The following is a 15,319-nucleotide window of genomic DNA, read 5'->3' as shown; positions in this document are numbered from 1 at the left end:
CGAAGTTAGAAGAAAAATTCATAGAATCTTCCTTGTAGGGACCGTCAGTGCCTACAATTTCCGCATAAAAGTTTGTTCGCTAGCACCAATAAATAAGGAAATAAATAAAGTTGTTTATTGCAAAATATCAGCTCAATAATTGCAATCCGTAAAAATAATACGACGTCGTGATTCTTAAATTTTTATTAAATAACGCTCGTCACTGGCCGCAGCTTCACGCCCGCAGGCTCCGTGTTAGATACAAAAAGATAATGTTACTCGAAAAACGTGGACGATATAAAACTAGCCATACCAAAAACAATATTACTATTATTATTATCATTATTACTATTATTATAATTTACACATAATCTAACGGACTCCGACGCATCGCGAATAAACTCTTCTCTTCCGCGATCTCCACAATCTATAATCTTAACGTTACTTAATTCGTGTCGGTGCATGGCCCTGACGCGTCGTCCGCGCACACGCACGATCTTCCTCCTTCGCCGTTCGGCAGGCACAATTGATCCTTGCTACACCTTCCGTTCTCGTACTGACAAACGTTGCTCACTGTCACAAAGTTACAATTAATCAACTGCAGATTTTCATTTATTTATATTTTGCAATATTAATTTAACACTAGAACTACCGATTTTTTTTTATACATCCATTTCTCCATTCAAAACCAGTCATTTTGTGTGATTTGGTAGTTCTAGTGTCAAATTATGTTTCATGCAAATGCATTTTTTTTTATAAATGCACTTTTATAAGTACATAGTTTAGTAATTAGTTAAGACACTACAGCTTTTGACAGAAATTTCATAGTGATGGTGATGTGAACGTGAATTCCGTGTGGTTTTATGTATTCTTAAAGGGTTGATGATCAATTTCATAGGGGATGAACGACGTAAAACTTGATTTACCTCTCGGGCACGACTCGGGGACGACGACTATCCCATATAATTTACCGCTTCCTCCGGGTGGTACCGATATGGCCGACTTCCTGTCCCCCGAACTCTTCATAGCGACTTCGATCTTATGACTGCGACGATAAATAACGACACCAATTATAGTATTGTCCCCGCGTGGGAACAGTTTTAATTCAAATTAGCTACTTCGAGGGTATTTTGTTGTTCATATGAAAATAGCAAATATGGAAATTGTTTATACTCTGAGAAGTACAATGAAACGTTAATGTATTATTAAGATTTTTAATCGAGATAGTCTTTGACTTCGAAGTGTCCTAATACGTTACTTATATGATCGACTTACGTCTTCCAGTCGGTCCAATAGTAATTCTGTTGGGAGATAGCGAGACCGAACGGGTAGATGAGCTGGTTGGCGACGACGTTAACCTTGTTGGTATCGATCTCCACGCAGGCTGTGAACAATTGTCAAAAAAGGAGGGTCGAAGATTATAGACGAGGCGATTGTCGAAAGTGTTGGGGGGGCTCGAAATCTCTATTAGCTGAGAAAATTTCATGGGAAGATCTGTATTTACTTATCGTAAACGTCCCGGCGTCCGCCCAGCAGAGTTCATCCGTCGACCAATCGATACTTAATGAATTCGGTAACTTCACGTAATCCCCTTGGAGGAAGATTGCCCGCCCGGTACCGTCCTCGTTGGCCCACTCCAATTTAGGCGACGCACGATTCCAATCCGACCAAAATATCTTCCTGCGAACGTGCAAATTTCCACGGCTTAATCGGTCTCCTATATTTTCTCTCCGATCCGTTTACTTTCATCGGACCGATAGTCGAAGCACTTAGAGGACTCGAAAAATACTTAGGCCTTATTGAATCAGAAGTTAGTTCGAAAGAAATAAGTATATAGTTTCCGCGGTTGTTTGCCTGATTTAAAGTTTGCCGGATAAATGGTTCAGAGAGAAAGGACACTTACCCCCGATAAGGGTGCACGGCTATCCCTCTAGGATTGACCAGTCCGTCGGAAACGAGTACCTTCCGTTTCTTCGTCTCGAGATTGGCTACCTCGACGGTCGTCTTCCCGGAGTCGGTCCAGAAAATATTTCTCGAGACCCAATCGACCGCTAGTCCCTCGGGGCTGCTAACTTTCGTCAGGAACGTCTCGGCCATCGATCCGTTGTACATTAACTCGATTATTCGATTACCTGCAAGATAAATCTCGTCTAGACGGACCTTCCTTCCTCCTTTCGTTCTCGTACCACGATATTTCCACAAGGAAAATTGCTTCTTGATCCACTAACTGATCTAACGCGACGCCTTACATAAATTTCCAGATAGGTCCAATCATATTCTTCGTTCAACAGTTAAATTACTTTCAATGCCTTTAAATGTGCAAAACGCTTTGTGATTTATTTACCGGTGATGTCGCTCGAGTATGCCTTTCCGTTCATGCAATCGATGTCGATCGCGATCGCCATTTGAGTGTACGCGATGTAGATCGGGCTGCCGGGTTCCACTTGCGTCGGTGCGAACGGTATCCTTAGGGTCGCCATTCCCTGGTTCACCAACAAGAAGTTCGCCTCGTGTTTCGGTCTCGGTTTGCACTCGGTACCGTCCCCGGTGAAACCTTCGTTACACACGCAGGCGAACAGATTCTCCCCGGCGGCGACGCAGGCCGCGTCCGGCGAGCAAAGCGTCGAATCGTGTCTACAAGACGACTGGGGCAAACACGTGAAACCGTCACCGTAAAAGCCCTGAAAACACACATGAACCACTCTTTATGTCCTTCCGTGATCCGTCGCATCTGTCACGAATGTTTGTTCAGAAACAACGTTCCATGCGAATCGTGATTTAATTTCGTATGACTACTGGTACAAACCTGACTATGAATAACTAACTATAGTATCAAGGTAAAAGTTTCAGATAATTGTAATCCATTTCGAAACTCGGTCTGAGCAATATTATTTACCTTCTAAATCGAGTCAACATTATGCACAGTTCTGAGCACGATTTTAATTTTAATCAACTGTAAAAGATCGAACACACACACACACACACACACACACACACACACACCAATAACGTACATTTATTGACAACGAAATATTGAATTTGTTGTTAAAAGCAGGTTCGAATATTCAATATACTATTATTGAAAATAATTACTTCGTAACCAGGTTCGCACTGCAAATATGAATTCCATTTAATCATTAATTAAATTCAAACATCTGGCCATTACTATTCTCTCGTTACTTCCGACTGTCGAATTACCAATTGCGCTATCGATGTTCAACATTACTAGTATCAATGAAAAACATTTGGATCGGGAGTCGTACTGTTGATAGAATAAACATACCGTCTGGCATACGCAGGCGAAATTGGCGGTGGTCTGATTGTAACCGCAGACCGCGTTCCTCCCGCAATTATTCAGCACGTTGCATCCAATGTGGTCCTCGACGCACTGCCGTATCCCGTCTCCGTTGTAACCGTCTATGCACACGCACTTGTACCCACCATCCCCAGCCGACACGCATTGCGCGTTCACGTGGCACTGGGACGGATTTGTCGAGCAATCGGAGACCACGCACCTTCCGTCGACCATGCTGTATCCCGGCACGCAGGTGCACTCGTAACGGGAACTGGCAGTATTGTAAGAACAGCGCCCGTTCTCGAAGCAATCCGAGTTGCTGTTACACTCGTCTATATTCGAAACAAATTATTATAGGAAAAACTTATTGAGAGCTTTTACACCAATGGTCTAATCCAGTGGTGGGCAAAGTACGGCCCGCGGGCCAACTACGGCCCGCGAAATTATTTAACCCATTCGCTGCCAAGTTATTTCTTGGTAAGAGCACATATATTATCATACATAATCATTTAGAAGCAGAAAACCAAAGACGAGTATACTCGTCGTTGGCAATGGGCCTTCAAAAGAGCCTGCATGTTATAATATATTTAAAGCAGGACGAGTATACTCGTCCTTGGCAGCGAATGGGTTAATCCGGCCCGCCGAGGGCCCATCGACATGGATAGTATATGGCCCGCTATAATTACGTTTTCACGGTCGAGAAGTATAAAGTGCATTTTTTCTATAATTCTGGCCCTCCTCTAGAATTTCTTAAACTTTGTGGCCCCCCCATTAAAAAAGTTTGCCCACCACTGGTCTAATCTATCATTCGCTCATGCAGTTGTGCGATATTCGAGCTACTGTGGAGCGAAGTATAAGAAAAGTAATATGACCGATTTGACTGCACGTTGTTCCATCCCCCTCGAAACCCGGGTTGCAGACACATTTGGCCAGGGATTCTTCTTGCTGACAGGACGCGTTCGGGTCGCAGATGTCTACTTCCAAACAGGACACTTCTGCGCCAGAATAATATTCATTCGATCGGCTTTCGATTCTCGAGCGACGCGAGTAAAATCGCTATCACGGTTTTCCTTCAGTTGAATAAATCGAACAAGATCCGAGTGAACACGTACCTGTCCTCCTGCAGTCCAAACCGTCACCTTCGTATCCGGGGTTGCAGCGGCACTCGTAATCGCTGGTGGCCGCCACGAAGATGCATTGCGCGTAGGGGTGACACCTGTTCACCACGTTGCACGATACTAGGCACAAGCGTGTGCGATTATGATAATGTCTGGTGCTATAATCGCCTCGGCGATTTAAAAACTGATTTAGGTATTAAAATACGTGTCATGGATCTTTTTTCACAGACCGATTATCACATCACTTATTGCGATTATTCTGATAATCGATCCGTTACATGTCTGATGACGCAATGAAAATTACAATCCGCTGATTGTGTGCTTGAAGCGATAAGGCTCGTGCAAAGTGTTAATTAGCATAAGCAAAGCCACCGTACAGTGAAATCCAGATGGGCCCATCGTTTCGTGGTTGAATCCAGGTCGGGGCGAGCAAATCTCCTCGGGATGGTTGTAATAGTATCCCACGGGACACGCGCAGTCTTCTTGGTAGCATTCCGGGCTTGGGCGGGCTGATACTGGAACGCACGATGCAAGATCGTTTCGTCGCCACCGGTTAATGATCGTGGCGAGTCACGTGGCAGACAATTATCGAACTCTAATTACGTTCCTCATGCGATTAGATTCTCGTGCTTTAATCGAATTGTTCATTTCTCATTCAAAGAAGTAAAACTTAAATTTAATCCTTCAATTCTCGTAAAACAAGCGTTTCGCTTTTATTACGAGTTTTAATTAATGTATTATATAAAAGTCGTCTAGTTGTACGTGTTTGTGAGAATCGAAGGATCGTTTTAAAACTCGCAATTAATATTCTCATGCAGTTTCGCCTAAAAAATAAAGAATGGAGTTTGATATCGGTACTTACGATCTCGATCGTAGTTGTTTGGTTTATGCTCGCGTTCGGACGGCACGCAGTCGTTGTTTCGAAGTTCCCATCCCCCGGGGCACCAACACATCTCGCCCGCGCACTGCGGTCTCGGCGGTCCGTCCGTTGTGGTCACGTCCGCTTCCGGGTAGCACGTGTAACCGTCGCCTGGAAACAATCGCGATTCCGTTGGTGCCGGAATTTATTTGCGGGATTCGCTTGCAAATTGCTTAAAGTATGCAAGGCAATCCCGCGATTTCGCAGGGATTAAAACCGTTCCCTCAGAGATCGTTTCTATGCATGTATTTTCATTTCGTTAATCTGACGATATTAAAGACTAAACGTATGCAAGGAAATGTGGAGTTCTCACCAATGAAGCCAGGCAGACAGATGCATACGTGCTTCTGTCTCGCCGGATCGAAATTGCAGACACCGTACTGGGAGCAGTTGTCTTCTTCGTCGCACGAACCTGCAACGATTTTATTAGTGACACCGGATCGAGCAAATTGTGTCGTCGCGTGAAATAAATTTTTACCGCGTTGCGAGGGATAACAGCCCTGCTCCGTGTCCTCGAATCCCGGCACACAGACGCAGTTAGGCGCGCCGTCGATCATCACGCACTGTTCGTAATTGCCGCACCGCGTGTCCTCGCACGATGGGAGTTCTGCGTTTTCAACGGACGATGCGTTACTCGCGATACGTAAAACAGACGTCGGAATGCCGACGTAGTTATCGGTGTAGGGTAACTCTCGTCAGACGGTAAGTGAACTCACTCTCGCACGTTCTGCCGTCGCCAGAGAATCCCGGCCTGCACTGGCAGGTGTGGCCACCCTCCTGGTTGAAACACTGCGCGTCCGGAGAGCACATGTGATTTCCCGCGCTGCATTCGTTCACGTCGACGCAGATCGCGTTCCCGCCTTCCTCGTACAAGTATTGATAGCTGAGCAAACGAAATGCGGTGATAAAAATGGGAACGCGAGATTTAAAAAACGCAGATGTTGACGATGTTTTACCCAGGGTTGCAGATGCACTTGAATTCATCCCCCTCGACGACGCAGGAACTGTGATCGCCACAGGTCTCCTTCCCTTGAATACAGGGATCCTCCTGTTCTAACGGCGTCGCTTTCGTGTTTACCGCGAACCGGATAATTCCCTCGGTAGCTTCGTAAGTGGTCACACCCCTGAAGAATTTGATTCGCGTGGTATCGTACTCGGGGTCGACGCTCAGATAGGGACACTCGTTATAGACGATCGTCTGATCCTGCGAGAAGCTTAGCTCTCGCTCCTCGCCGGCTTCGTTCAGCTTGCAGGCTCTCTCGCTCCGCGCGCGTATCACGCCGGCTTGCGCTCTGGTATAAAGTTCATCGTAGTCACCGTAGTCGACCGTGGTGTCCCTAGTCAACCGCGGCAACGTACCTTTGATCACCGCCTCCATCTTCAGCTGGCCGAACACGTCCAGGCCGATGTAATTGCTTCGTATCGTCAGCTTATCGCCGGTGGAAGGGAACGACAGTTCCGTCGTGTGGTTGAACACACCCCCTGCGAAAACATCATCGAACGATCATCGGTGGGAACTTCGAAAGTAGGAACAGAATCCGCGGAGATCGTAAATACCCGTGAGCTCGTATCCATTTTTCGTTTCGCTGTTCCTGACTGGTTTCGCGAACAGCCAGCCGATGACTCCACCCAGATTTCCCAGCAGCTGGAAGCTGGCGCCGACTTCTTCGGGCACTCTCGATAGAGCCGTGTACGTTCTTCCGTCTTCCGTTTGCACGTAGCATTGAAGGTCTCTAGCGGGGAACTCGATCCCGTTGATCGTCCCGGAAATCCGTCCGTTTACACGCAGCGGAACGTCTGCACAATGTTACCAAACAGTTCACAGTTTATCTGTGCATAAACCACGGCAACGACGGGCAGTCAGTCGTTCAAAGGGCCTGCGAGGAGAGCCTCTTCTTTTACGAGCGGACGATCTATGAATAGATCAGAGAGACCGGAACCGTCAGCTATTGGCGTTCGCGACAGTCGCTCGTCCGGACGGGAAAGAGAGTCGGAAAGTTAAAAGCCGCGGTGAGAGGCTCTCTCGAGATTTTTATGCGGCCCGGCCACATCAAAGGACCCGCGGATAATTGGAGCGAAGGGTTGCCGAGTTCGTAACGTTTCAGCGACGTAACGAAGGGGCTCGCGATTTCTCACCGTTCGGCTGGCAGGATTTCCCGTTGCCGAAGAATCCTTGCTTGCAGTGGCAGCAGAAGCCGACCTCGTAGTCGACGCACGTAGCCTTACTGTGGCAGCTCGTCGCGCCCGTTCTGCAGTTCGCCACTTGATTCGTCATGCTGCTGTCTAATTAATAAAATACAAGAACCTTGTATAATTTACGATCACAGTTCACTGATTAGATGTAATATTCACCTTCCACGTTGTCAGGGACTTTTATATACTCGTCGTGATTGGGTGATCCGACTTGGAACAACCACTGCCCCGGCCGGTTCACATTCGACCATCTGAACAGAAAATCAGATTTTATCCCGATTCAAATTAATATCGAAATAAGCAATAACTCACTTTTCAAGGTTTTGAATCTGATCAGTCCCAGAACCTTTCAAAGTATGCACGACGTGTTCTTCGTTCATCAGCCCTGCCTGAGCTTTCGCGTCCGGCAAGCCGCTGGGGTGCGACTCACCTTGGATCCACTGTATACCGTTTTCAGGGTACAATAGTTCGACGTAAGAATGCGTACCGTTCGACGAAATGGCCACTTGATACGTATTCACCTAACAAAAATGGAGTTTCGTCAGGAAAGAATCGAATCTTTACGGACTCGTGGAATTATGTTTTTTTAAATACGAATACGAAATTTATGTTTTTTTAAATACGAATGCTGGATTGTTTTTCATTTACTTTGTCGGCTTTCCCGTTGTAATAACCGACGTCCACCCATGTGGCGAGGAACACGGTCTCAGGTACGAAATCTTCGGCATCCTTGAAAGCACTTCGAACCAGTCCTCCGGCTCGCGAGAGAACTTCCGGCGTGTCCGTCTCGCCATAGTACACCCTTCCGGATGCCTTGGTGTCGACGTGGGTGTAGAGAGGTGCGATAATCGGATCGTCAAGTGGGAACGGAATATTGAAGAACCTTTGCATCGGCCTCCTGAACGAGAGGACACCATTTGCGTTTACCTAAAACGAGATAATATTTTTTATTCGAGACTCCTTCAGAAGGAAAAATGAGTAAAGACAGGAAATGTTCTTAATTAAAAACCCTAAGTGGAATTAAAGATTCTGAAGAAACTTCAGTTTGCGTGTTTAAGCTGAAAGTAACGATGAGAACAGTTTGAATCTCTTTTTATATCATTTAAGCTTCTGTACTTGTGTACAGGGGTTGTCTCAATCTTAATCAAATCAAATCTAACGAGACGAGCCGCTCGTTCAACCGGTATGCATTTCTTTTAACGAACCAGACGCCGTATCGTCAATTGGCTAAACTGAAAGGCGCGTTACGCCACGTTCGTAGCGCGAGCAGCTGTCCCATGGGAGAAACGGCTCCTGTGTTGAAACTTCACCGAAATACTATTTTTGCGTCGGCGAATGTCTCTGCACCCGGCCTACTTCTTCGTATTTCGTATTTTTGGGTCACCAGGGTTCCCTGGAAATGGGAGCAGGGGTCTGGACGCCTGAGACTATTTGTATCTTCAAAGGACCCTAGTTCACTCGACTTCTTCATTTTACAATTCCATTTGCATCTCTCAATTATTTAATAAAAGAAAAGTGATTTAATTTCATTGAACATAATTGAGTTCATCGTTGAATTTTAACATCAGATGTGTATTTTTCAATTTTCAATCGTGTAAAGCGTTTAACAGAAGGGGAAGTTCGCGCGCGTTGAATGAAAGGGAAAACGGAAGTGACGCTTCGAGTAGGCAACGAGGCTGCTGGTTAACCAGGGAAGTTTAACGGCGACAACCGAATTCCGGCCTGGTTTCAACCATTCACACGTTCCTGTTTCTGGAACTTCGGCCTGATTGTTCGTATTGTTTCCACTCGTGATGCTAATGCTGTGGGCGCCGCGTCGGATTTAACGCTCCATTATAATAGTCACGAGTGTAGCCGTTCAACGAGCGGCCCGGTCACAGAATTGACACGAATTAAACCGACGATGATCCTTTTCATTCCCGCTGCCAGTTAGATTTGTTTCATCGCGCCTTAGGTGTCTGGCGTTCTATAAATATTGTTACGACGCTGTACAGCCCGGGACGACGACGACGACGTGTCGAGCATTGAAACACAGACGCATTTATTAATATACAAAATTTATATCCAATAAAGAAGACAGAAGGCAGGCAGAGAAATTCTCCGAACGTCGACTCGTCGAATTGTTTCTTCGCGTCACTCGAGAGTCTGAGTAAAAAAGAGGACACGAGTGAAAAAAGGGTTTAAAGGCCCCGTAATTATTCCGATCGACCGGTTTCCCCTGCGCTTTAATCCCCCGGCCGCGATCGATGGCAATCGTCAGGGATTAGCCGTTTCCGATTAGACGATTTTTCCGTGCGATAATTACGAGGCGCGTCGGGAAACCGGGATCACCGATAATCGATGCCAGCCGTCCCGACGGCGATCATCGATTCCTCCGCTTTCCTTTCTGTTTCCGCGCTCGGACGCGTTTTGACAGCGGTATCGAGAGTTTTTCCCGCTATCTTCGCCGGGGCTATCGCTCCGGGTCGTAGGTCGCAGCCGAGCCGATGACACACGCACACAAACGTAATCCACTCGGACGTGTGATCGTGCACGCTGGAGAAAACGGTGAAAATAGATATCACTCCGTTCCAAGTAATAACTACGCGGTGTCTCGGATTCTCTTCCTGATTCTCTGAACGTCGATTATCGCGTTTCAAAAAGCCGGGAACCATCCGAGCGAAACAAGTCCTGCTAATCGAACGTAATCGCGACTGTATGCGATTACACGAACGACCGATTTCATTTATCTCGTTTATTAGTATAATTCCCGGCTGGATTACGATGCAATCGGTTTGCTCTAACAATGGAATTGAAACCGAACGGTGTGAACTCGATTAAATACGTACCGTTCACACGATCTCGCCGATTGGAGAAAAATGTTTAACCCTACGAATCGTTGGATGAAATTAGAAGAGAGCGGGCGAGCGAGTGAATTGCGGTTTGCTGGGAAACTGGCGATAGCTTCAATTAGCCCGGACAAACAACGACCGCGGCCGCGTTAAATACCAACTTCGTGCTCGTTTAAACTCGAAAACTCGATCATTTCGCCGAGCACTTTGCCGGGGTAACGAGATTCACCAGTTGAATTTCCCCTAGTGCGGGAATCGAGTTTAGACAATTCCATTTCGCGAGTATAAATTGTATTCGGAAAATAAATATAGTATCAATTAGGGGAAGTCTGGGAAACAGTTTCGCATTCGTCAAATATTGTTTTATTGTTATTGTTTATCGCAATTTCATTTTCAATTGTCGACAGCAGAGATTAAAATTGTATGAGCCGCAAGATCTCTGTTAAAAGCTTAATGAAAACTCTATCATTCGATATAAGAATTCTAGATGTAATAAATTTTTTAACAGGCTTGCAAAATTTCTAAAATTTTGTGCAGTGTTCTATTAATTTAACATCTAGTCATTAATTCATTATTTTTATGTAAAGGTTCATAGAACCTTAAAACGGAGCGGAATGGCGTATGGAATTGCGATGACGATGTAACAGTTGAAAATTTCTTTTTCCCTGGGCTAGACGTCGGAATGAAAGACAGCACGCGTTAACGCAATCGTGTAATCGGGCGCAATCATTTTGATGACTGCGAATCGTCGGCGATGAGCGACGGAATAGGGGATGATTATCGTGTAGGCAGCACTGGCTAAGTAGATTGTCGCGGTCCCCATCTATTATCTGTGTCAATCGAATCCTGAGCCGAAGCTAATCCGTGTGTCCGCATGGCGAACACCCGAAACGTCGTTCTGTTCTATGAGAAAATTATCATCGACCGACGACGTTCGCCATCGCGTGTCCGCGACGCGCGTGGGCCTCGAGACACGAATCCTCGCGTGAAATCGGCTTTAAAATTGCTGGAAAAGACGAGACCAGGGTACGTTCGTTATTGGCGTTCATTTAATTAACCGGTATTTTTAAGCGAGGATAATTGGCGGTCGTGCGATGACGATCCACGTTGAAATTTCGCAACGCGCCTCCTACAAATCGTGCGTTAACTAATTGTGGGAAACCAGTCAAGGCTAATTCGCCGCGTTTTAACACCGTAAATCGTCCCGTATCGTATTAACATCCATCCGGATGCAAATCGACCGACTGGCTACCGATAACATTCGTTCAACGAGATGGTATCGGACCAACAAACGACGCCGCGCAAAACTGGAAGGACGGAATAGATTAATTATCCTTTAATAGGATCACGAATATCATCGGATTACATCAATTTGACGTATTAAAATACGACCGGCGCATGATTAATCGAACGTGTTTAATTAACGCGGCTGCATTCATTGTTCGGGAACGTCTTTTTGTCTCGGTGCACTTATGCAACGCGCAGGCTAATTAAATATTTATCTGATGCTCGACCGGAGCTTAATTAACCGGCTACGAAAACGGTTGAGCGTTCTGATCTCGATTTCCATTTATCTGGACGTCGTATCTTGACGAGTGCAGCGAGGCTCGAGTCTTCCGCGGATTATCCATCGCGCGCGCGGCTCGATCGCGTTTATTCGATGAGCAATTGGTCCTGGCGCCGAAACGCAGGCGTCCCATCGATAACGGCGCAGTGGCCGCGCTTATTAAGCGTGTCGATGAATGGAGCACGGGATCCAATCACAGCACGTGCTCCTCGTAGTAACGTGATACTGCGAGGCTATACGCTTACGGGAAATTACTATAGTTTTATCAAATAAAATAACAGAAAAGGTAATTCTCTTTTCTCTCGGTTACAAATTTGCGCTTCTCCTCTCCTCCGGACTCATTATATTTCAATTATGCTAAATCTCCTAAAAATTAGCCTATTTTATATTTTTACATTAATTCGTTCATTTTTCTTTTATTCTTTTTGTCACTATTTATCAATGGATTCTATAAATCTGTGTTTTAGTAATAAATAAATAACTTAAGAAGTGAATGGGTTCTGTTACGTGTCGTCACACGCAATAATGGTTTTACACATGAAAACATGACGTTAGACACTACGCGCATGAGATCATGCACCTTGGCTAGGCCGGATCAATCAACGAAGATTCCTCCGGATATAATGTTACTTACGTACATACGTGTAAGTATGTACGCGAAGAGGGAATCGACGTGCCGCGCAATCAACGTTCATTCACGGTGCGTACGCGATCACAGCTCACGCCGTGAATCGGTTCGTAGAACAGTGACATCATCCCAGGACTCTTTAATCTGTTTGTCTGATCGCCGTGACTCAATACCTTCCGGAAACTAATCTCTCACTGTCGCTTTCCCAAAAAGTCAAATCGTGTGCACATAAATCCGGGGAATCTAATCTGAAGTTCAAACTGTGTAATCTGACTCTTGTTCTTTTACTGCCGTTCCGTTCTTTGAGAAGACTTTCGCGATTGTCCGACGATTTTCGTTGAGTCCTGCGGTTTTATCGTCCGACGCGAGAAGAACCGGACTCGTGCGTCGACCCAAGCGCAATTAAGCGATTGACCAGCCGGCTGGATCGTCGCGGGCAAATGAATTCGTGTCACGCCAGAAGATGACGACAGATTAGACCACGCGAGTCGAATTAAGGGGATGACCGAACATTCCTGGCTGTTACATGCACGCGCGAATTAATACTTAACGGGACGAGTTACACCACGTCTCGTCATCGCCGACGCGCCGTCGGGCCTTTTCCTATTTTCCCCGGTTACAAAACGAGGAGGAGAACGTTTCCCGCGTGCTCGTCGTATTTACACTAGAGACGTTTCCCTGTTGCAACACGCGCGGTACACTGGTTCTAATTTAAAACATTAAATAAACGATTTTCCCTACGACCAAGCGTAAACAGTGGCACGCGCGCCCCGTGTTTACACAGTAAATCTGTGTTTTAGTAATAAATAAATAACTTAAGAAGTGAATGGGTTCTGTTACGTGTCGTCACACGCAATAATGGTTTTACACATGAAAACATGACGTTAGACACTACGCGCATGAGATCATGCACCTTGGCTAGGCCGGATCAATCAACGAAGATTCCTCCGGATATAATGTTACTTACGTACATACGTGTAAGTATGTACGCGAAGAGGGAATCGACGTGCCGCGCAATCAACGTTCATTCACGGTGCGTACGCGATCACAGCTCACGCCGTGAATCGGTTCGTAGAACAGTGACATCATCCCAGGACTCTTTAATCTGTTTGTCTGATCGCCGTGACTCAATACCTTCCGGAAACTAATCTCTCACTGTCGCTTTCCCAAAAAGTCAAATCGTGTGCACATAAATCCGGGGAATCTAATCTGAAGTTCAAACTGTGTAATCTGACTCTTGTTCTTTTACTGCCGTTCCGTTCTTTGAGAAGACTTTCGCGATTGTCCGACGATTTTCGTTGAGTCCTGCGGTTTTATCGTCCGACGCGAGAAGAACCGGACTCGTGCGTCGACCCAAGCGCAATTAAGCGATTGACCAGCCGGCTGGATCGTCGCGGGCAAATGAATTCGTGTCACGCCAGAAGATGACGACAGATTAGACCACGCGAGTCGAATTAAGGGGATGACCGAACATTCCTGGCTGTTACATGCACGCGCGAATTAATACTTAACGGGACGAGTTACACCACGTCTCGTCATCGCCGACGCGCCGTCGGGCCTTTTCCTATTTTCCCCGGTTACAAAACGAGGAGGAGAACGTTTCCCGCGTGCTCGTCGTATTTACACTAGAGACGTTTCCCTGTTGCAACACGCGCGGTACACTGGTTCTAATTTAAAACATTAAATAAACGATTTTCCCTACGACCAAGCGTAAACAGTGGCACGCGCGCCCCGTGTTTACACAGTTTCGCGCGGTCCGAGGGTTACTCCAGTAGAACAGCCCCCCCGTGTATTTTCGTGAGCCGCCGAAATTAAACGCCGAGTACCAGTGGCTGCTGGTATCCGGATGGAAAACCGCGGCTAGACCGAACACACCGCCTTGGTAAAAATAACGATTTTTTTTTTTTATCGAATTCCTGTTTATTTCGCCCGATTCTAAAATAGACTTTCCTCTTTCTAAGTTTAGATACAATATATGTAAAATGTGACATTACCAAGAATTTAATCTCGAATCTAAGAATGAATCTTAAATAAATTTATAAAAGACTGACGTACAGAACAATACTGATATTTTTTTTAGGTCGACTTCGCAATGAATCTTTACTCACGAATATGTTAGTGTACGGCCTGTTGAAGAAAACGATAGGCGTCTTGACGATCGCCTCCGCTGACAACAGCAATCCGTTCTCGCCCGTTTCCAGGATCGATGTTCCAGGCGTCGAGTACGGGTACAGATCGTTCCGGTTTAAGGCCGCGGTTAAGGGCGCGATCAGGGCCAGCGCCAGCAAGGCCCGTAGCCCCGGGACGTTTCGAACACTCGCGCGACGAGTAGTCATTCTCGCTCGGACTGCCTCCACGCTACTACCGCTTGCTGCTCGTCCGAGCCGCGAGACAACGAGTTCTCTTCTCTGTCGGGCCGCCCCCTAATCGTCTTTTGCCCGCACGCTCCTCTTTCGAACGCACGGGACGATCATCTTCCCTCTCCGTCTCGCCGCCGATAATTTCGTGCCGCCCCCACCTTCGACTCGCTCCGAAATCCTCGCTTCTCTCCCGCGAACACGTTCGTGCGAGATACGTTCGCGACACGCCGCATTCCTGGTTTTTCTCTTTCGTCAAGGTACGACTGCCTACAGAGACGACGAATGGAGTCTCGTGGGATTTTTATTAATATTTAAATTTGGTTTAAACGCTTCGTTCCTCCTCGAGTAATTAGAATTGTTCACGCTGGATAGTCTGCTATGGAAAAGCAATATTGTTTTCAGTTGGAACAATATCTGGAGATAGTCGAT

The 15,319-nt window shown here is 46.3% G+C and overlaps 1 protein-coding gene across 4 annotated transcripts; it reads right to left on the bottom strand.

Annotated features, from left to right (window-relative positions):
- Positions 1–168: 168 nt before the first annotated feature.
- On the bottom strand, positions 169–14,919 carry Ndg (Nidogen). Of its 4 annotated transcripts, XM_026812901.1 has the most exons (21): positions 14,639–14,919; positions 8,153–8,431; positions 7,817–8,025; positions 7,664–7,755; positions 7,448–7,594; positions 6,869–7,108; positions 6,268–6,793; positions 6,028–6,194; positions 5,790–5,918; positions 5,625–5,723; positions 5,255–5,422; positions 4,770–4,907; positions 4,387–4,512; positions 4,147–4,269; positions 3,263–3,606; positions 2,324–2,660; positions 1,883–2,111; positions 1,484–1,659; positions 1,255–1,363; positions 906–1,024; positions 169–552 (listed from the first exon to the last, which is right to left on the bottom strand). In XM_026812901.1, exons 1-21 carry the CDS (start codon positions 14,864–14,866, stop codon positions 425–427), a joined length of 4,113 nt encoding a protein of 1,370 aa, XP_026668702.1. In that variant the 5' UTR covers positions 14,867–14,919; the 3' UTR covers positions 169–424. The 4 variants fall into 4 exon arrangements, with proteins under 4 accessions (XP_026668702.1, XP_017878833.1, XP_017878834.1 ...); XM_018023344.2 differs by lacking the exon at positions 4,770–4,907 and having other exon boundaries at positions 14,639–14,917; XM_018023345.2 differs by lacking the exons at positions 4,387–4,512; positions 4,770–4,907 and having other exon boundaries at positions 14,639–14,917.
- Between the last annotated feature and the right edge of the window lie 400 nt (positions 14,920–15,319).

The sequence above is a fragment of the Ceratina calcarata genome, unplaced genomic scaffold (genome assembly GCF_001652005.2).
Source record: "Ceratina calcarata isolate Rehan_Ccalc_2016 unplaced genomic scaffold, ASM165200v1 scaffold301.2, whole genome shotgun sequence".
Lineage (NCBI taxonomy): Eukaryota > Metazoa > Arthropoda > Insecta > Hymenoptera > Apidae > Ceratina > Ceratina calcarata.
Note: the sequence above shows the minus strand (reverse complement) of the source record. Positions and strands in the feature narration are given on the sequence as shown.

Bases quoted from the DNA above. Each gene is read 5' to 3' on its own strand.
- Ndg (XM_026812901.1), bottom strand. From the start codon at position 14,866: ATGACTACTCGTCGCGCGAGTGTTCGAAACGTCCCGGGGCTACGGGCC. The intron at 5,724-5,789 runs GTAAAAATTTAT...AAATCGTTGCAG, and splicing joins CTGTTATCCCTCGCAACGCG to GTTCGTGCGACGAAGAAGAC. The intron at 1,364-1,483 runs GTAAATACAGAT...AATTGTTCACAG, and splicing joins CGCCGGGACGTTTACGATAA to CCTGCGTGGAGATCGATACC.